The 23,675-nt window shown below is 38.5% G+C and overlaps 1 protein-coding gene across 1 annotated transcript in view; it reads left to right on the forward strand.

Moving 5' to 3' along the window:
• Positions 1 to 23,675, forward strand: part of aff2 (AF4/FMR2 family, member 2) — a 145,365-nt gene that overhangs the window by 88,738 nt on the left and 32,952 nt on the right. Inside the window, exons 6-10 of the mRNA XM_077578694.1 lie at positions 4,881 to 4,967; positions 5,773 to 5,809; positions 7,106 to 7,166; positions 9,572 to 9,626; positions 18,670 to 18,707. Coding sequence (XP_077434820.1) covers positions 4,881 to 4,967; positions 5,773 to 5,809; positions 7,106 to 7,166; positions 9,572 to 9,626; positions 18,670 to 18,707 — 278 coding nt within the window. The remainder of the gene's footprint in view (positions 1 to 4,880; positions 4,968 to 5,772; positions 5,810 to 7,105; positions 7,167 to 9,571; positions 9,627 to 18,669; positions 18,708 to 23,675) is intronic.

The following is a 23,675-nucleotide window of genomic DNA, read 5'->3' on the forward strand; positions in this document are numbered from 1 at the left end:
TGACCTTAAGCTGGGACATATTATTTGGTCTAGAAGTTCCTTCTCTGTGGGAAAACACATTTGGTCCTTCGAACACGCACCCCTGACTCTGTTTTCGCCATCGCTCATGGAAAAGTACCCAGAGAGTATGTTTTGTCTACAAATGAAAGAGAGGCGGTCGGTTTTAACTATAAGAAGCCATTTTATACGCGGAAGAGACACATTCGGCGCTCTGAATTCCACCTGTTAAGTGATGAATTGGAGTCTGTTACGATGTCCAGAGATCTCTGTTAGATTAAAATCATTTTTGCAAAGGTGTTTTTTCTTACATTAAATCTGTTCTTCAAGTTTTGAAACACGCAAAGAGGACAAATAATTTTATTCCTCTTTCAATACCTATTGGCAATTTAGGCCCCGTCCACACGAAAGCCAGTTTCAATGTATCCTCACAAGTTTCTTACCGTTCAAGCCGTTTGTCCACATGACGGCGCGGTTTCGGAGCTTGAAACCGAACACTGTTGAAATTGGGCTCCAGAGTGGAAAGATTTCAATATGCGCCCCGTACGCGTCCGTCTGGACGCCATATGCAGGATACTCCTCCAGCGATGACGTAATGGTGGCAGCTCGATGACGACGCATTGTCGCAGAATGATGACGTATGCGCCAATTCTCGCGTGACTGTGCGCGAACCGTCAGTCTGTCAACAACAATGGCGGATAGCCGTGTCGTAGTCGTTTTGCGCAGCTTCCTTAGTTGCTTATGCTTTTGCAGCAAATATTTTGCTTCTTTATCCCCACGTTCAACAAGTGGTGTTGTACTTGAATCACCCGCCATTGTCACTTCTCCTGTGTTTGTCTTGTTCATGTTGTTTTGATACATACAAAGCCATGTTTGTTCAAAATAATAAATGTTTGTCTTTGCTGATTCGTCTTCTAAGCTTTCCGTTAACTCCCTGTGGCTGCGCTACAGCGCCACTCCAGACTTGGCATATACATTACAGCCGTTAAACATCCTCAACGTCTTCTTTTGGACACACGCAAGCCTTTAAATGCTTCTGTGTGTACGAGATTTGTTTGAGGAACGAAACCGGCTTTGCTTCGGTCTGGACGGGGCCTTACTCTTCAATTCACCTTAACAAACATATTTCTGAAATGTGTCGGGAAGGCAACGTTCCCAGAGAAACCCCATGCAGTGAGATCATGCACTCTAACGTGCTGCCACGTTCACCCTGTTGCACACTCGATAGGTAACATTAATAAGGAAAGAACTGTACTTACTACACTTGACTTCAGCAGCTCATAATTGGAAAGTACAAACAGTTCAGAGCTGAATTCAACTCTAACAACACCAACTACTGTATTTACAGTGTATTGTATATATTGTCAGACATCAGATAGTTAACACAGAACAAGACAAAAAAATATTCCAATAACTTTACAGCACGTTTCTCCTGAATTAAAGTTGTAAAGTTTCTTTACCTTGCCAAAATTAGCATCTCATTAAAAACAAGGATAGCTCTGATCAAGACTTTTTACATAGTAGCCTACTGTGTGTAGGATTTTTCTGCCTCGAATTGCGAGATAAAGCAGAAGTTTAGCATGTAGAATTAGTGACTAATTCTTCAAACAAAAAACAAAAGAAAAAAAACTAACGAGACTTCAAGCTGTTTATTGTCACTCTCTGTTGAAGTTTACCATCAAACTCAACTTCATAGCACAGCCATTAAGTAGGATGACCAGATTTTCAAAATTATAAACCAGGACACTACAATTTTGCTGTAAATCAAATATACAATAAATTCTCACAATTAACTATTTATAACAAGTTTAATCGCTAGTCAATCTGGTGACCAGTAATTTTGTTTATAGCTAATGCTAAATGCTATCTTGCGCTAAAGAAGTCAATGCACTCACTATTATCCAACCTTTTATCCTGAGTCCTTTACCTGACGCCTGTCCCGCGTTGTAACATTGGAAATATGTCACTAGAAAAGATGAGCTTGCATTGGGTCTGACCAGCGACCGCAGCATTAGGCTAGGAGTGTTTCCCATGATTTGTTGACACGTAAGCAGGAAGTAGTTCTAGTTCTGGTATGACGAAAATACGCTTGTTGCAATTAGATGAGAATGAGAACACAAACGTGAATGTGAAAGTAAATAGGAAGGAATTTAACAGTTAAATTCTTTATTAATTGGTTTATTGTATGGATCGCTATGACAACTGTGTGATTGAAATACCGGTACACATGGGTGGCCCAAACTATTGTCTTGCTGACAGGACTTAAAAACAAAAACAAAAAAATGAGGATGGGACCTGTGTAAAAGTGACACAAATTGATGGGGTTTGGCAAAATCAGTCCACAGGAGTCCACTAGTCCGCTAGCTTAGTGCTACGCTAACATCTAATGGGGAATGTTGTTGACAAGCGAATAAATAGCAACTATGTGGCGCTGTCAAAACCCTTTAACCATGCTTTACAGAGAAGCTGAGTCTCAGTATGGGGTATATACTGTACATGTGAGACAGTCTCGATGTTTGCCCCCAGATGACCATTGCTTGCACTCCAGGAGGAGTAGCACAATGTCCATTTAATTGCAGCAAAAAGTGTGGCAAAAATGTGTTTGCTTTTTACATTCTATTTATTTATCCTCCATATATTACATGTTTGTACAACATTATTAAGTGTTATTTTCTCATTAAAAGGCACATTGCAAAAATAGTTGGTTGTTTTTTTAGATGTAGAACAGATGACTCATTACCTTTTATATCCAGTGAATACTGAAGGCTTTTGGTTTGTGGAATAAATACAGCAGAAGTGTTCATGGGACTAGATGACAATAACACAAAATCACTTTGACATACAAGTCTATGTGCGCATGGGGAGAGAGAGAGAGAAGGAGGGAGGATTTGTGACTTACTGAGATAATCACTCACATTAACATTTATAGAAGCAAATACACATAATTAAAATACACATACATGCATAATCAGTCTGTCACAATATAGTCATGTCAGAGAGTTACTTGGAAACACAATCTGCATCAGACTAAAAAGTACAAGAATTGCAGTTATACAAATGTGCACTACATCATCAACACAGTGTGCACCTTGGAGTCCCTAGTTCAATGGATTAAACATCAGCTCACACCAATGCATAGACCTACTCTGATATAAACATGACTCATCTGATGAGTCATCCAATCCACTGAGGAGATGTCTGATGATGAAGCTGTGACGTAGACGTCTCTCACACAGTGACCTGTGTGTCACAGATTTGTCTTTATGTGTTCAAAGTGAATTACAATAAGATAACTGCCTCCAAAAACAAAAGTTACATCGGTGTTACTTGAGTATGGTCTAGCTGAGTAACCGACTACAATGATATTAAAGTAAATATGGTGCAAAAGTAACAATGAGTGGCAGTATATATTTTTTTAATTTAATGTTAATTATTTAAAAAGGGACCATACATTTTATTGGACATTTACATGTATATATATGACAGATTGGCTAGTTTCCATTTTTAGTCCATTGGCAGGTTAAAGAACAAATTTTAAATATAAATAAAGTTAAAATAGGGTAATAAAAGTCAAGACAAGAAAAGTACAGCGATCATTCATTTGTTGTGTGGCAAGCGACCAACAGAGCTAGTGTGTAAAAGAAAGATTTTTTAGACAGTGACTGTTTTATTAGTTTTTTGGTCACTTTGTCCAAATACTTTCATCCAATGAAAGTTGTGCAACGCTACATAACATCACTGTAGTTGTTAAATAAATGATGGATGGCATTTTTAGGAAACTGCTTCAATTAGCACTGAGCGCTCTATATCCGTGCCCAAGCAAGTCTTGCTTGGCTGAACTGTGCACATGGGTGGGCTATACTTTCTACTGGTATTTTCACAGACGCGTACAGTTTGAAACGGGTGATTTGCGCCATTATGGGTGTGAACACAGCAGACTTGCTTCACAGCCGATGGAAGCGGGTGCTCGCCCTGTCTACGAATATAGAGCCCCTAGAGTTAAGTTTCTTCTTGAATACAACCTTGGTCTCTTCTGACAATTATTTTCAGTTTTGATTCATCTCTGTTCGACAGATAGTCACTTCATGTTTTTTTTTTTTTTTTACAATTGCAATGCATCCTACGATATGCTTTTATTGTTTTGGTAATCGCATTTAGCTACATGAGATCGGATAAACACACGAGTATAAAGCGGTGCATTTCTACATACGGCAAACTACAACAACAATGATACACATATTATTAATGTAATCCCTCTCTGAGTATTATTGTCATGGATAAAAAAAATACATTTTATTTTTCAACACAGTATCTCTCAACTTCCTCTAGACTGCTGTGCCTTAGAGATTGTTTAGCGCCGCAAAACTAACACACACACTCACACACACAACGGCAGGCATACATCAGATGATTATTCTGTTAACTAATTGAAACTCCCACACATTGAGGCTAGAATTGAACTGAGAGAGACTGTGTGATTAGTGATTAAATCACAACGCTGCGGCAGTGCCGGCGTTTAGCTCTTAATACAACCAGCTGGAGTCAGCTTTTATTTTGGACACTGAACACTGCACTTAGTTCATGCTCAGATCCCTGAGCATGCTGCCAACTCCCAATACACTTCTCACTTTATATTGTGAGTTATAATACAGTCCAGTCGGATCTGTGTGAGTCTACAAAACTATAACTGAATGCTACCTCTGCATCCACGCGCTTGTACAAATAAATCCCTGTCATCAGAATTGCAAACTGGAGTCAGAATTGTTTTCACACAATTTATAGCTCTCTTTTGTTTAGAGTAAATTGGATTATCTGTAATTGTCAAATGCCCTTAATAACATGTGTGTGTGTGTGTGTGTGTGTGTGTGTGTATTTGAATTTAGGAGATGACTCACTCCTGGCCACCCCCTCTCACAGCCATTCACACCCCTGGAAAAGCTGATCAAACCAAGTTCCCCATTCCAAGCAAGGTTAGTAAGGCTTTGCCTCGCTCACTTTCGCTATGAGAACAGAAATGCAAAACACAGTGTAGGGGAGCAATGCATGCAAGAATCCCCAATATCATACGTTTGCCAACCATGCCATCGTGAATTTGATCTCAAGTTCAAGTATAAATACTACTACTTACTTAATTACAATATATCTTTGTTCAGCTATATAGCCCACGACGTATATATATGATCTTCCATTAGATGGTAGAAGGTACAATTAATTTGTATATCCACCTGTTGCCTATTGACAGCAGAATAAGTCATGGCCTCCTCTGAGTAGGCTATTCAGTTTTTGTTAGTTAAAAAGGCTCAGAGTAATTCAATTTGTGAGTACATTGAGACAAGATCATCATGCTTTCATCCACATACATTTTGTCCTACTGATGTTGGATTGTATGCTATGAGGTTTTTTAAATGTAAAATTAATTCCTTGGCTCAGTAAATGTTGGGAAACACTTCAAAGAGCGAAGTTAGATTAGCGGCTAATGTATGCTCTTGCTAGTATTTTTAAGTTTGCTGTGAAGGCTGTGTAAATAACTATATAAAAAACATTATAACATAGAAGTAGATGTAAACTACCACCTGTTCTGAAACATATGAATGTTTTTATTGTGTGGAGAAATTAAGTACCACTAGTAAATACAACTGCATTATAATGTAGCTAGAACTACACATAATTGACTGCACTGAAATCAATTTAATACTGTGAGATCAATAATGACCTCTGATGGTTCATTTCTTGAACACATTTGCCTCTGCTTTGATCCGGTTTCTCTCACCCTAGGAGTCGCAGCATGTGACCTCAAGCTACAACACCCAGAGTAAGTTTCCCAGCTTCAAAGTGGAATCATCAACATTCGGTGTTAATTGGGAAAGGCAGTACCACCCACAAGACTAAAGAAAACTATTATTTAAAATATGCTCTCTTAAACTAGTAAAAAAAACATGGATTGATTCCTTTTTAGAGAGGCAGACAGGCAGGCAACGGATGGACGGACAGACGGACGGACAGACAGACATGTGCTAGAGATAGCCAGATAGCTAGCTAGATAGCTAGCTAGCTGGATGGATGGATGGATGGATGGATGGATGGATAGATAGATAGATAGATAGATAGATAGATAGATAGTTAGATAGATAGATAGATAGATAGATAGATAGATAGATAGATAGATAGATAGATAGATAGATAGATAGATAGATAGATAGATAGATAGATTTAGTTTAGTTACAACAAATACTAATTTGCTTCTCTTTTTAATACCAATCCAAATCAACGAGACACTTTAGGAGAGAATTGTTGCTCTATTGAACATAATAATCATGTTCAGAGCTGAAATAGAACTCAAAATCAGACTTGTGTACAAGTATTTTATCAAAAACTAATAATTGCTCTGTTTTAATTGACACTGTCAAGGAAGTATTATTTTATTGCCGGTAGCAGTTGTGCAAGAGCTGCACTGCATCACGCGGGGGGAAACATCTGTCAGTATGATGCGGTGCAGCTCTACAATACACTTAAAGCACAATGATACAGCGGCATTGTTAAGGGCAGAAAGAAGAGAGCAGGTTGATATTTGAGTTACCTGTCACCTGTCAGGACCCTTCCTTTTTTAAATCAAGGATTCATTTGGGGAAAAAAACTGATACACAAAACAGCAGGTTTTGGTTTGTGAGTCACAACAAAATATGTCTCTGAGGCACGAAAGAAGGGAATTGACTCATGTGGATGCCGCAGTCAGCAAAGGAAATGTTTTGTTGTAACCTGGGGGAGCAAAAAATGCTCGCAAAAGCAATAACCAGGAAGAAGAAGAAATTACACAATAAAGAAAAGAAACACTAGGGAATAAATTCACTAAGGAAATCTACTGGAAAAAAGATCCTCATATTTTTAGATATTTTTTTGTAAATCATGGCAATAAGCATACAGTATTTAAAAAAATCAATAGTGCTTTTGATAAACATGAAATAATGTCTGGAACAATTTTTACCTTCCCTTATTGGTTGACTAACGGAAACAAACGCATTACTAGTGGATTGTCATGTTTTGTATTGTGATACTAGCAAGCATAACAAACAGACGTGGAATGATTATACTACCCTTTTTATTGTTACAGAGCGATGTACTGTATCAGCTAGCAAGCCAGCTGTGAAACCACCAACGGCACCACAAAAGTCGTAAGTGTGCCTCTATCTCTCTAAACACATACACACCATTTCTGACCCAATGTTATGTTTCCCTCAAGGTAAAATTAAGTTTGACTCTTGGATGAAATTCAGTGCTGGTAGGAGAGAGAAAAAAAAAAGATTATGTGGATCAGAGCGGGAAAGTGCAGCTACATTAATTTAACGTGAGCCAGGGGCATATTGCAACATCTCAGGCTGCAGCCCACTCCACTTCACTCGCATAGCAACACAGCAGGATTCATGGCTGGCTGGGATTGGAAAGGCAGGAATCGCTGCTTGTAAATCTGCCACACAGGCATAATGATTTTGTTTTACAAAATTAATGTTACGCTGAATCCACCAAACAGAACATGTTCAGCGTGTGCTTTGGAACGATAAAAGAAGTCTGTTAAGATTCAGATTGTGTGCATGTTCCAAAGTTGCCAATCTCCACCAAAAGGATGTCACATATTAGATGCATTCCCAGGCATCATTCGTCCTACAATGCTAAGCAATCAATAACAAATCTATTTTGCTTTATTATATGCATCTGTTTGTGAAGGATTAAATTACTTTTTTTCTAGTTCAATAAATAAGGTATAATAAAACATTTAGGAACTGTATAGGCAACATTTTAGCATGCTTCATGGCTACACAAGTTTGTACACTTGGTCATTTTATCTATCAATCAATCAAACTTTATTTATATAGCAGCTTTCAAACATTAAAATGCTACTGAAGGTGCTATACAAAACATCCATACCACAATAAAAAGGCTCCTGCCTTTGATAGGAACACGGCAGCCATATTGGCCGTTATTCACCCATTTTTACACTCAAAGCCACAACTCATGTGACCAAGTAAACCATTACATTTGATTGAATTAAGCCATTCAAATGCCATTTTACGAATAGAATTTGGATTTTGTGAACAATATGATGGCCACATCCAATATGGCAGCTGCTGTTTTTTTTTTTTTATAGCATTCTTAACTGCCATACAAATACAAATTCCCAGTCCTACCGTGGCAACATTATCCAAATTTGTACATAAGTCCAAACATGTCTGCCCTAACCTACTGACTTACGCTTCTGCAGTAGTAAACACATAATTTAGTATTTTTACGAACAACACTTTAAATCACATCAGGATAAAAAATCAAATGTAAAGCAGCCCTCAAGCTTTTGTCGTTGTTTTTATCAGCATCTGCTTGATGACATTGATTTGTTCATGTAATGGATGTTCAATCAATTTTATTGCTCCTGCACTGAGCGGCCAGATCCTTTGTCACAATACGTTTGACAAAAAAGCCATATAAAAAGTAAAACACACTTGTGGAGAATCCATTGCAGTAGATAGTCACTGAACTCGTGTGGTGATGAAATTCTGCTTTGAGTTCCAAGATGATTTGACTTCTCTGGCATATTTAACACCCACTTGCCAGCTATGGTGTAAGATTAAATGCTCGTTCTACATTTGCTCATCCTTGCTTGCATTTTATTTCATTTCCCATCCTTCTGCCACCATTCAGCCTCCTGGGTACCTGTCCTCCACTTCCCCCGTCATTATCATCTCCATCTTACCTCCCTATCTTACGCTAGCCATCTGTGCCTTCTTATGAAATAAAGCATGGCTCCATTTTTCATTCATCCAAATATATCTATCACCGCCTATGTGCTGCACTGCGCCCTTATCTGTGAAGCTTTTCTCATTGCGCTCCGCTCATTCACGACTCGCACGGTCCCATCTGAAAACACAGCGACATTGGGGAGTGTTTTTTAGTGGCGAGAGCAGTGAAGAGAGCAGTTCGTGAGGCAGTAAAAATCCCTTTAGGGGATTCTCCTGTCATAACAATAGCAGTGCTATCTTAAAATAACAGTAGCATGCGTGGATGGTTTATATAAAGCAATAAAACATGTGGTAACTTGCCAATGCACAGCACATAAATACAAAATAATTTGTTACCAGGGAGGTCATCTAGCACACAAGTACATGTTGCGTCTTCATTGTACATATATTTATTTTTCTGCAAATGGAGGGTAAAAGCAACTTCTCCCGATTAGAAGTTGAATTTGGACTCAGTGGGCTCTCTCTTCTCAGCGTACCCTCTTGTTACCAAAGAATTCTTGGCAGCAGGTCAGCACTTCTCAACACAGAACGTTTCCAGGTGAAAAAACAATCTGGCTTTTCTCTCCATACTCCACATCTGGTTGCTTTTCTGCCCCGCTATGCCTCATCCACCGTTCTCTTCCTCATTCCCTAACATAAGCCAGTGCGACTTTGCCTATGCAATTAATCCATTTGCCAGGACAGCACTTTAAAGGGAATGGCAGCTAACAGTGTGCGGTATTTTATCTAATTCAAGCAGATGTTGAGTTCAGGGCTGCCATTAAACATGTTATTTTGTCGTTGTGCAGAATGCTGGAGGATGACCTAAAGATCAGCAGTGATGAGGAAGAGGCCGAGCAACAGGTGAGTTGCTTCTAGACTGTAGTCTATCCATTTATCCGTCATATTGGCCTGCCACCATTTGTCTTTCATTCAATTACAACCAGTTCTTCTTTGGACTGATTTGCTCATCAGTCTCAACATCTGTTCAATTTGTTTAACTGAAAGCGTTCATCCACTATTAATTTTCATTTCCTTTCTCCTGTCATCAGTTGAATCATGCATACCTTGGCAATCAACTGTTTTAATTTGCTAACAGTAGTAGAGTATTGGCTGCACAGTGTCAAGTACGCCCTGGGAGTTTTGTCCTTTCATCCAGAGGTTACTGATGTTGAACAAGATAGCCTGGCTCACAATTTGTGTTTCAAAGATTTTTAAGGATGTTGAGGCTCCCAAATTCTTCCACAACAAAAACACCCAACCATTCATTGCCTTTATGGCTGTCACTGGGACAGAGTCATGATTGAGCAGAAAAGTACCTTTGGCTAAATTATCACAGAGGCATTGATTAAAATAAAAAAAAATGTAGCTGACCCTCTAAGATTCTTTAATTCTCGGATGCCCAATTCGATTTTTTTTAAATAAATAAAAAATAATAATAAATAAATACATAAAATAAATAATAATAATAAAATAAAAACAATAAAATAAATAAATAAATAAAATAAATAAAATAAATAAAATAAATAAAATAAATAAAATAAATAAATAAATACACCTTTTCATTTTTTTCACCCCCCCAAAAATTTGTTAAAAGAAATACAGATTAATAGTAAATATACATTTTCAACAGAAAACTGAGGGAAAATCCTAGCAAAAATGGGGAAAATTCAAAATGTGAAGAAAAAAGGAAAAAATCTGCAAATTCACAAATCCGTGGGTGTCAAACTGCGAATATGCAGGGTCGAGTACACTGAGTCCTATCCTGCCCTATACTACAACGTGAGTAGGCCTAATACTTTTTGCCGTATTTTGAATGATATGAAGGACCTTAATAATTTAAACATTTTGAGTGAATTAATTTTTGTGGGGGGAAAAATGCACAAAATGAATTCTTGCACAGAATGTTGATTTCTTGTCCAACAGTTATATGCCCTCGAATGTTAATTGCAAGAGAGCCTTATGCATTGGAAAACAAATGCATGTAGTTATTTTGTTGTTTGCTTCAAACCCCTTGTTGTTGGGTTAGAATAGTAGATCTTTTATGCAGTGAGAAATGTATTATCAAAAATGAAATACATTAGGCTCACGTATTTTGCACGTATGCTCGTATTTTGCCATATACAGTATAAAATCGCATTTTTGCCACACATCTGTTTAGGAACTGTGCGTTCCTTTGTGGCCCACATTAGTACTAATGAAAAATGGTGGCACCCTCCAGCATTTAAGTTACCCATCTCTGCTTTAATTGATCATTAGGGTGTGTCCAAATACTTTTGTTCAGACAGTGTATCTGTGTGCATTTAAACAAGACAAATTACAGTAGTTATGAAATGTGCATGTGCAAAAGGATTACAAATTTAAAACAAAACAGTATATTGCGCATTCTTGTAACAAAGCTTGATTTTAAACAATAACAGTTTTTTTACACAGTGGCATAGGATGGATGCCGCAATTGGCACAGGCACATATTTTAAAAGAAAAAGAAATCATATTTCTACATGCATATGTATAGCCTAAATAAATAAAAATCGACTCCCCTCCACCCCCACCGCCCCACCTCTGTGCGCAGTCTGATGTGCTTTAAGTTTTGACATCCCTGAGCAATCAAATATTGAACAATTCAAATTTACCATTGGCTTTAGCACATTCATTCAAAAGCAACATAAAAAAAGAACTGAATATGTATGAGAAGTGTCATAGAGGCTCACTCGCCACTAATCACAATCTTTGTGCACTCATGATGCCAGTAGGGGGTCAGGCCACTGTGCCTCCCCCTCACATCAGTGCTTGTCAAAGAGTCCATGAAATGCTAATGAAAATATACCAGTTCCTCTCATTCTTTTTTTAACTGTCTCTCTGATTGAATAATTATGCGATGATCGAGGCTATAATTATAAATTCCGGCAGGTTGTATTTAGTGGTTTTTAGTTTTTTGTAATCATGTTGAAAGTGGATCTGTTAATTACAGAATTGTGGCAAGTGGCCTCCATAATCACGTCATCTCTATATACTTGATTACAGTGGAGCTCAAGTGCACTTAAGAAGTCTCCCCCCAAGTTTTTTATGTGCATTCTTGCACCACATTTGTTAAAATGGTTTGGATCGATGTGTAACTTAGGAGGTTGCACTCTATACGTTTTATCAGGATGTGAGTCAGACTATATGGTCGGGAAGATTGAATGGTATTTTTATTTTCAGAACGAGAGGTGCTTGATATATCTCCTCCCACTTTTGCATCTTCACATATAACCCACAGACATTACAGTATATGCAAATCATTTCCTGGCTCACCCTGAGAAATAAAGTGAATCTCTCCAAAGTTGTTGAACTATTGCTTTAAGCCTCCAGCATGACAGTGCAAGATGGATATGGGAAGAATAAACAGAATAGAAAGTTAAAAAAAAAAAAAAAAGAGCGACTGGAGAGACAAAGACGGAGCAGACATACTGATAACAGTGCAGACAGGAGGTGATGAAGAGAGGGAAGGATGCTAAGACGAAGAAGAGAGAGGCTGACATGAATCCAATGGCATTTTCCTGTGCATGCACTTAATAGGCTTATAGCAAATGAGTGCACGGTGTATTATCAAGCTTTTATAGCCTCAAGTAAAGCACAACACACACATACATTCATAATCAAATACACAGATGCGTGTGTGTTGTGCAAATGTTGGCAGCCTCTCACACACAGACACACTGTCATTAGTATTCTGTGGCGCGGCACTGTGAGGGCAGCAGACGAGTATGATGAATATGTTTTTGCACTGAGCAAAGACACGAAGGAGGGCGGGGAATTGAAAGAAGGAGCAGAGGAAAGAGGGGTTGATAGAAGGAGAGGAGAGGAAGAGAGAGAGAGAGAAGGGAAGAAGAGAGATGTTCCTGGTGACTTTAAAAGCTGAAAGAAAAACACCAACCCAATTACCACTGCACGAATGTCCTTTGTCTCGAGCTCCCTGCACATTTCTCTCTGTGATGACAGATCACCTTGGTCAAAGCAAGGTCACACTAAAACGCTCTGGCTTTCTATAAAAGTTGAATTGCAGCTGGTAAAATTGGCCACAACTCGGGCAATGTCTACTTCAAATCTGCTCAACGCAAAATGCACTTTCTGATAGCTCATCGTGCTAACATAAGTGTCATATTGTTTTGTTTAATGTGATAAGGGAGGGGTGAGGGGGGGCACTTGTGTCATATGGCTCACATTAACCGTTGGTATCCTTATAACCGTTTCTCTCCATCAAGTTACTCTGTTAATGACTGGAGCAGCAATTTGAAAATAGTACGAAATTAGTCTGCTGTATTTTCTCGACTAAAAAGCGCATCAGGTTATAAGCCGCGCCCACCTGTTGTGGATTTTTTTTTCTCCACATATTGGCCACGCTGGATTATAAAACGGATACATACCGTATGTTGTGAAATTTGATACTTACACAGAAATATATTGTACCAGTCATTTTTTAGGTACATACCTTGCTTCCAAGCAGTGTCTGTAACACGGTAATAGAACGGCTCAAACATAGCAGAAAAGTACTTGTTTTTATTCATCCTCCTATTCACTGAAACCACTAAAGTCGTTTTCATCCATGTCGGAGTTGAAGAGCCTCAGTATGTCTGCATCGAGTTAGAGGCAGGTCTAACGTCAAAGGCACTTCATCCATATTTATAATACTGTATTGCCACTGATAATAGCTTGCCCGAGGAAGCAGCCAACCAGGAACAAGCGTGAAACCAGCCCACCAATCAGGAGTGCGCGTTCTCACAGTGATATCCGCGGCAAAAGCAAACAAACAATACATTAGCTGCACCGTCACATTGGTCGCAGGGCTCAGAGTGCATGGAAAAAGTAGCAAACCAGCTTATAGTCCGGAAAATACGGTAATACCAGAAGTGGGTGCATCAATGAATTTTGAGCGTCCGTCATTCGTCAATAGCTAGAACACTCTTCCGTCACTGTCGATCGTCAATTATTTCAAACTGAACCAAACTCTAATCGTCAATCGCCACTATTTTAGGACCAATAGTAGATTTCATGGGCACGGTCCGTCAATCGTCAGTCTGTCAACCACCTCATCCACTCAAGCACTCAAGTCAAAGAGCATGGCCGGACACAGCCCAAGGAACAATGCAGCTTTAATGACAGCTCAACTTCGATTTACAAAGATTCAACACTCACTCAGTACGCTTGACATTGTGTTACTAATCTTTTTCCTCACTAATGTTGCCACATATAGTATATGCACACGGTCATAAGTGCCGACCGCCGTGCACGATCAATGAACTACACCTCACCTTTTTAGGACACTTAGCTGTTCAATAATTTGCCTGACTTAAAATGGGGCACTGAAGGACCCTGAGCTGTTTAACAGTGTGGTGGATGTCAAATAAATGAACTGAGCACTAAAGTCAATAATGAGGAATTTACAAGAAGAGGAAAACATTATCATTGCGGTCTGTCGTCAGATGAGCTCTATAACACAGTTAGCTATCAGTATCTTGAAATCTTCCCATCAACAAAATGGCCATCTGTCATTGACAGATTGACAGACCTTTTGTCAATATTGACGGAATGCCAACTATTGTGCAATACTCTGTTTATTGCCTTTCATGCCCTCATCTTCCGTCGCTACAAGAATAAACATTTTAACAATATCAGCATCAAAATCATTGGCTGCAGTGACTTGGACTAACTCGCCAATAGTAGTGTCGCGGTTCACATAGTTTATTTTCATGCGGCTGCTGTGGGATCGATTCCCGACTCAATGACCCATTCACCGTCACCCTGTGATTGAGTGGCATCCAGTGCAGGATGTGGTCTGCCTTTGGCCCTGAGTCAGCTGGGATGGGCCTCAGCTAGCTGCCGTAACCATTTACAAGATAAGTGCTATAGAACTGGATGGATTGGACAGGAAAGAAAATAGTCCCTAATCACCAATTTTTGGGGCCTACAGTTTTGGTGGACCAGCTTGGAAAATGTTCTTATGTTGTGTCAACTTAGGGTCAGTGCTAATGCTACTTTTAAAATCTGAGCGTACTGCAAACAAAAATATCAGATGATGTTTATTTGAACAAATGTAGTCGTTTTCTTGAGAAGAAAAAAAAAAGCATGCTTATGTTGCATTTATATTTATGTTTACCACAATGGCCTCCAAGCAAATTTTACTTATAATATAATATATTGGAAGCTGAAAAAATACAATTATTCTTTATCATTCATCACCCAAAATAAACACGTGTTGACAGAGAACTGCACCTACAGAAGGATTTTGATATGGGGATGAGTGCCTCTTTAATTGACCTTGAAGGAGAAATAACTTGTAACAGATGGTCCAATCGAGCTTGATGGTCAGCTCATACTACAGCAAACATGAGCAATGTCTTAAAAGGCCTCGACCAATGAGTTCATTGGGTTGAGGTGCAAATTGCCTGTGAAAGTGACTTGGTGGGCCTCAAAGCAGGTGTGTAAATATATTAATCTCCCATATCTTAGTGAACATGGGAAATAAATAGCCTACCTACTACTACTGTCACTAAAGTCGAGGGCCATTTTTTTTACAGCAGTCATTTTGACTAAAGGGACAACAAAGTAGCAAATAGTCTGCTACTAGCATTTGACACCTGCTGGAACCATGTCTAAGGTTTGGCGCAGGTGATCTAATGTGATTTTGGTGCATTTGATCAAGGCGCAGGCAGACATTCTCAGCCCCGTGTACATGTGTGATAGATGTTATCATATTTCATATGCAAATACGACAACAGCATGCACTGAACCCTCTAAGTCAGTATGGAAATCATGAACCGCGTGGTATTGGTGTAAGTGGTTACACATATTTGTCATGTTACTTCAATACTTTAGTTTTGCCTATAAAATACCTACTTTTGTCTATTTCCTATGCCCACCACTGGTATTTAATTGGGGATGAGAGAATAATCCAATGTATTGATTAATTGATTCTTTTTACACAACACTAATTATGACCAAAGAACTGAAAATGGAACTTGGGCTTGCATCCACAAATATCTGAAAAATACTGTAAGTATTGGAGGACAGGGTTTAGGAACTGAATTAATGTACTATTCTGCAGAATGCAATACAATATAATTTTTTTTATCATTTTTCTTTCACGTACCCTATAAAGCCTAAACCATGAAATATATGAGAAAAAAATCAGATTATTTGTAAATAGAGTATTTATCTGTCCTTTTGAAGTTTTTGTTTTTAAATAAACTTTTGCTCATGAAATTTGGATTTGTATCATAATTGATGTATCCCGTCACAATGCGTTAAATTCATACATTTATGAACTGTCAAAAATATTATAATAAACAGACATAGCAAACATATTAGTATTTCCAAAAATCAGAAAGAAAATTTCCTACTAAGTATAGGTGTCTATCCTTTCTCATTTGGCGCGATCTTGCAAGGTCGCCGGAAAAGCCATCAATTGAGTGATACTGCCCTCTAATGGATGATCCGTGCAATGCATGTGTCAGATCATATACGTCAGGGTTTTAATGGGGGAAAAAGATTATACTAATGAAATAGAGGACTCAAAATGTATTGTATTTAATATGATACGCTTGGTTTCATAGGGTTAATTAATCATAAGAGTTATTAATGATACTTATAGTTTTCATTGGTTTAAAATTACACAGCATCATACTAAGAGCTTTAAAAAAAAAATTTTTTTATCTTAGTTATATAACGGGGGTTATAAGAAACAGGTCTACACCACTACAATCGACAATTAAAATGATATATTCATCAACAATCCTCCATCCATCTACTTTCTATACCGCTTATCCTGATTAAGGTTGCAGAAAGCTGGAGTCTATCGCAGCTGACTTTAGTTGAAAGGCTGACTACAGTCCGGGCGGGTTGCCAGCCCGTCTCAGTGCACATATAGAGACAGACAACCCTTCACACTCACATTTACAGTCTTACTGTGTGGGAACTAAACTGACACTGCCTGCACTGAAGAAATACTACACAATCAGTGACTTGTGTATGAATGACCAAATTCATTTCTCCAGCACTCTCAATGCGCTTACTTTTCACGGCACCCGCCACACGATTGGACATCGCAGGGAGATTGGTGGCGGGGCACATGCTTGCCCATATTTGGTGCTGGTCGCTAAGCGACCAAATAGGAAGTAACCTGTGTTATTTTCCCACTGGTTTGGATGTTAAAAACACCCCCAATGACAATAAAGCGTATAGGATACATTAATTGATTCCTCTAGTTTTCCCCTTAGATTTGTTTCTATATTGTTTTCGTTGTAGAACTCCTTGAAAATCTCTATTGTCACTCTGAAATCACTCTACCACCATTTCACCTATTGGATATGAACTTTTTCCAATTCCAGTGAACCTGTCACAGCAGCAATCACCCACCTTGTTTACCACCTGCTGTACCGCGGCAGTGCATATACAATGAATAGGTTTGTTGACGGCGCACTTTTAATGTGACAAGGCCTTAAACTGGATTTACACTGCAGTCCCAGTGCCCAATTCTGCTTTAATTAGTGTTGTTCCGATACCAATACTGGTATCGGCAGAGGCCCCGATACTGCATTAAAACAGCGGTATCGGCATCGGTGAGTACTAACAAGTAACATGTCGATACCATTAATTCTGACGCTAATATAGGATTTTGGATGCAGATAGATATCTGATAGATAGATATAAGATATCCTACTGGCCCTTGAATGTTTTGAACCAATGGCAGGACAGCTTTTTCATGTTGAGAAAAAAAACTTACGTTTCAGTATGGTATTGGCATCGGCCGATACTGCAAAGCTGGGTATCGGAATCGGTATCGGGGGTCAAAAAAACGGTATCGGAACAACACTAGCTTTAATGCCAATATGCTTTTTTTTTCAACTATTTGCGTGTGCATTTCAAGTTACTTATTCGATATGTTTACAATACTGACAGAACACTTGAAACAATCAGCTGTAATTTAGATTTACAATGGAGTTTTTTTTGTGTTGTCTTAGGTAGGCTTGGCTGTGTATACCTCAGTAATCGATGTAAAGTATTAAGATAACATTAAGCTCACATTGTTGGTTGTGTATCAGATATACATTTTGTATTTATGCTGCGGTTGACTTGGCAGACAGCCAATACATATCAGATTGCGATTTTGATTCCAGTCTGCAATGAAGCATATCCGAACTTGAGAGCAAATATCAACAGTAGACCGACTTGCCGTCCATGCCGCAGCCATGTTTTGAGGATTAAGTGAATAATTGCAGCCCGTGTTGTTCTTTAAACCCCTGCGGGATATATTCCCACACAGATCCTCTTCATGAACCCTGCAAATCTCCCTGAGCCAAAGAGATGACAAGGTTTATTATTCAAGACTGTAGCTCAACTTCAAACTATCAGAACCACAAAACCACTGGTGCCGTTAATCACCTCATTTCCTTGAGAGACAGAAAAAGAAGCTAAATATGAATCTATTTTAATTAGCAGATGAAGATGAATAAATTGTAAAACTGAATTAACTATTTTTGTTTTCTTATTGTAACTGAAGTAGCCATGTATAAAATGGACCGATAGGGATGATGTGTCATAATGAAGGAAAATCATTCCACTCAAATTATGTTTACTATATCATTAATAGTATTAATTCACTTGATTGCATACACTTAGTAAAACTGAGTGTATTCATATTTAAAAAGCAAGTATTTGACAGTTATATGTAAATATTATTAATTTATAATTGATCATAAAGAATGTATTTTTTGCAAATCACTTCAATGTAATTTTCAGGTCTCTGCAAATTTTCATAAACTACATATATAGTATGTCATTCGACATTTTGGCAACTCTATACATGCTAATATTGACATGGTACTAACAAGCAGAAGATTTGAACATACATGTCTGCGTTTGTTGACAGGTATCCGACAAGCCCAAAGCCCGAGCGACAGCCCTGAGGTAAGACACACACTTCTGTTGTTCAATAAAGTTGCTCTTGTCGCATGCACTTTTTAGAAGTAGGAGTGTTTCAAGGTTATTGTGAACATAATCCCCATCAGGCAATCTGGAAGCACTGTGGCTGTAATTATCCGAAACATCTGCAATGCCGTGTGCTCTGTGAACTTCCCTCACCATTTTGCACCAACACAAACATTCCTCACAAGGCAGCAGGTGCCACTATTTGTTGGTTCATGCATAAACCACTGCACATCTGTCTGCATGTAGCCCATTAGTTTCTGTTTATGTTGCTGTTTGGATGTTTGTCACCTTGATTATTGTCTGAACCCCTCCGACAAATCCACAATAGCAGGGAAATCATTGGTGTAATTTTGGGATAATACCGCTAACTAACAAACTAACTAACTAACCAACTAACTAACTAACTAAATACACACACATATATACATAAATGATGTGTGATTTAAAGTCCCAAACCAGCAGGAAACCATTTTAACCAAAAGGTCTCAATGCATCTTTTTAGGCAAAGTAGCCAAAAACTATACTCAAGTAAATGTACTGTTACTTGGGGAAATAAATTCATTCAGACATATTGGTGAAGTTGTTCAAACGTATTGGCAAAATGTAGACTAAATGCTACAAACATTTTTTTCCCCCCATAATGCCTCAGGGTATTTATTGACTTGTGCATGCGTAATTGTAGTATTATGGGAAAATACCTCAAACAAGTTGTTTTTAGCATTTGGCCTTCATTTGACCAATATACTCAAACAACTTTATCAATACGTTCAAATAACTTTGCAGTAGATCTGAACATAGTCCAGCCAAAATTGTTTACTCCACATTGACAGTTCTACACGTCCATGCACTTTCTAAACAAGCAATTGTGAAGCTGAGTGAAGATGGATCAGAGTTATTACAAACTCTGGCCACAGACAACTGGTTGACAGTGGTTGAAATGGTAGAACAAAGAAAACAGCAACAGTTGCGACAGAAACGTTCAGCGTTGTGAAGAAAGACGATAAAATAAACTGTTAGTGACATCAAGCAATAATCTCCTGAGGGTAGGAGTGAAGGTACCGTAACGTCTGCACACTGGAAAATGCAAACAAAAACAAAAAAAAGTCATTAGCAAGAATGACAGGAAATTCACCATGTTTTTCAATCAATCACTGAAGTGTTTACATTTTCAAATGATCATTTTTACAGCATTCCTAGGAAATCATCACTTCTGAGCTATTTTTAGAACAGGCCTGTGGGCTACCTAGGTGGTCCATGGGCACCAGTTTGATGACCCCTGTTGTAGAGAATACATTTTTGTGTTTGCAGTAAAAGCCTGGAAAAGCATCCCAAAAGACAAATACAAAGGCTTGGTGATGTCAGTGGGTCACAGGCTTGATGCAGCAAAGCATTTGCAACTAAACTGTATACTCCTTTTTCTTATCTGTTCCAAAACTTACACTAATTTGGAGATTTGTTACAAATAATGCTGTCTTTGAATCTGTGAATGATACAGACATAAATTCCGGGAATTAAAATTGTTAAAAATGTTGATGTTTTGTCTCATATTAATACTCATCTAAATGTCGAACCTAAATGTTGTCAGTCTACAGCAAAAAATTATTTGCTTTAATATTCCAATACTTTTGAAAGGAAGTGTTGGTGCGTCCTTGCTCTTACAAAATTACACCCTTGATTGATGATATCGTACTAATAGCTGTTAACAAAATAAGTTACATTAAAGCTAATGTAATGATTAGCACTAACGCTGTTCTGTAACGCCAATCTGCAGCTTGACATTAGATTTTGTTAGTGTGTGTTTTGATATGAATATTGTGTACACTTTGGTACATCACACAACATTGATTAAAAAATTATTTCACATATTATAAATTACACGAGATATTAATGTGCTTAGAGAAATGCATTCTGCCTGTCATTAAAAAGTCAAGCTCCAACTGGTGCATAAGAATGTCAAAACATTTCACAAATTAGCCTTGTGTTCTCAGTCTGTGTGTGTGTGTGTGAATGTGTGTGTAAGTGTGTGTGGTAGAAAGAGAATGTGCCATGTTTCTGTGTGTGCCTCAGGCCATGTGTTACTTTTGCTGCTGCTAATGAGCCCGAGCAGAGCGGGCACACACACAGACATGTATCCACAGGGATGCTGCAACTGAAGTTGCTGCAAGCGATCCATGGGCTATATCCAATAGAAACACTCACACACGTGCACGCACGCGCACACACACACACACACAAAACATGTCTAAATATACAGATGTATACTGCCTATACAGCTATTGTTTTAATCTTGCTCTGACAACTTAACTCCTATTTTTTTTTCTACTAGTGCAATGCACAACCCCATCACCCATCCCAGAAATCACATTTACCATGTCTTCTTTCAGTAGTTCCAAAAAAAACGTTCTGCTTCTCATATTATTCCATCATATTTGTTTCATGATGTCACAATTGAGTCTTATAGTTCATCTTGTACTAGTGCAAGTAATGAAGCACATTTAGTCAAAGTGTAAAGTAGAATGAATAAATGTAGCAAGAAGAGTAATCATGAGTAACCCTTTAATGTGAATGTCCCTAAAATTACTCAATTTAGAATTTGACACAAATTATCATAAAAAAATATGACTGAAGTCTCATAAAATTGTTAATTTGAACCAGTGTTGTACTTGATGTCACATCAGCGCTCCTCACAAGATCTCACATTCAAATCATTAAGACTTCAACATGTCATTATCAAACACGAAGGTAGTGTTCAGCTTTTTTTTTTAAATATAGTGATTATTTTTGCTGCAACCCTTCACAAGTGTGTAGTGGTGGTGATGTTGAAGTGTACTACTGCTGAGAGATTTTGGGCTCATATTGAGATAACCATTATATGACAAATCCGTAAGGGCAGCACGGTGGCTGACTGGTTAGCACGTCCGCCTCCCATTGCAGAGGACGTGAGATCGAGTCCGGGCTTTGGCCTTCCTGGGTGGAGTTTGCATGTTCTCCCCGTGCTTGCGTGGGTTTTCACCGGGTGCTCCGGTTTCCTCCCATATTCCAAAGACAAGCATGGCAGGTTAATTGAGCACTCCAAATTGTCCATAGGTGTGATTGTGAGTGTTGATGGTTGTTTGTCTCTGTGTGCCCTGCGATTGGCTGGCAACCAGTTCAGGGTGTACCCTGCCTACTGCCCGAAGCCAGCTGGGATAGGCTCCAGGACCCCCGTGACCCTAGTGAGGAAAAGTGGTCAAGAAAATGGATGGATGGATGGATGGACAAATCTGCATTTGCATATTTGTTTACCATTTAACCACCAAACCCCGAATCCATTCGCATAGACTACTAATTGTACTTTTGCTGAAAAACATGTCGTAGTCCAAAAAATGAAATATCCAATGTGATCATAATGGAGTGCTCTTAGATAGCACTTTATCTACACCATATGTTGTCCAAAGGGCTTTACCAAGCCTCATACAGGGAGTCCTCGAGTTACGACGTACGCGACCTGCATCATTTCGACTTTACGGCGCCCGTGACTCGTCCGTAGCACCTTGTTTTTCATTAATTTCCTACAGCAATCACACCATTTAGAAGTTATTTAAAGTTGTGTTGTTGTAAACCTCCAGCAACGGACGTCCATCGAGCAGGTCGGCTCGCCATCAAGCCCGTCACATTTCCATGTTTAAGTAATGGATGTCCATGTGGAAACACAAAATATTGGTTCTGGCTCTTCCGGTTGGCACAAATATGTTTTATAAAATTACTGTGCAAAGTATTTTGATGTAAATATCGATTTTAATGGTGAAATCCGACTTAAGTGGAAATTCGGGTTACATCGCCAGCGTAGGAATTTTAACTCTGCCGTAACTTGAAGACTCCCTGTATTCACTCTTTTGAAAACATAACAGAGTGTACCAAGACTGAGGCAGCCACGCTACTTTCCTTTTAAGTTTAAAATAACTTCCTTCTACCTCCATAATCCCTCACTATACACTGGCAACAGCAGAATCCAGGGTATTTTTTCGCTTTTGATAAATTTACATTGCGTGTTGTATCTGTTGTGCTAATAGCTAGCTAGTGCTAAGCTAGCCTAGGACTGTTCGTCTCTTTTATCCAGCATCCAAGTTTGCAAGCTAGTTCGTACTAGGTCAGAGGCCAACAGTGAAGTAACGACAAAGGCATTGATACATTTCCTAGATGGGCTTTGTTGACTCATTGCTTGATAATGCCAGGTAAACATTCTCGTAACTACTTCCAGGTGTCGGCTCTCGAAGAGCGTGCATCACATGATTTTGTGGACTTCCTTGAAAATTCTGATTCAACATTCGTTTTTAAAGGCCGAATCTCAATTCAAGTCAACGATTTGTGCACAGCCCAAATCAAAACCTAACATTATTACCTTTGTAATGGTAAACAATTTGATACAGCTCAACTATATATATATACTTTAGTTTCCCACTAATTGTGTGGTTTACATTCCTTCCTTCTGGTTATCAATAGGTGGTATAGGACATGGGTGGAGTGAAACATTTTAAATAAACCCTTGTAGTCTATAATCTATATCTAAATTTGGTTCTTTCCTCTTTTATATGAACACCCTCATATTTATTGGTAGTATTTTGGAAGTGGGGTCAAAGTGGTGCTACTAATCATGTCAGTCAAGTGTATCAAGTGTGATATGATACATATGTACACACTTGTGCTACCAGGGTGAATTTCACTACAAACCGTATATACAAATGGAAATGTATTACAGCTTTTCCTACAATATCGATTGTAGCACTTTGGCTTGGCCTCTGGTGAATGAAAAAAAAATTAATTCAACACATAAACTATAATTTGAACTAGTTTATGTATGTTTACAGTATGCAAGTAGCTAATTGATATGAAAAATAACAATATTTGATGATTGAGCAAATATGCATTAAAAGATAGTACTGGCTCGTTTCATCTGTTTGCTCGAAT

Source organism: Vanacampus margaritifer, chromosome 10 (assembly GCF_051991255.1).
Source record: "Vanacampus margaritifer isolate UIUO_Vmar chromosome 10, RoL_Vmar_1.0, whole genome shotgun sequence".
Lineage (NCBI taxonomy): Eukaryota > Metazoa > Chordata > Actinopteri > Syngnathiformes > Syngnathidae > Vanacampus > Vanacampus margaritifer.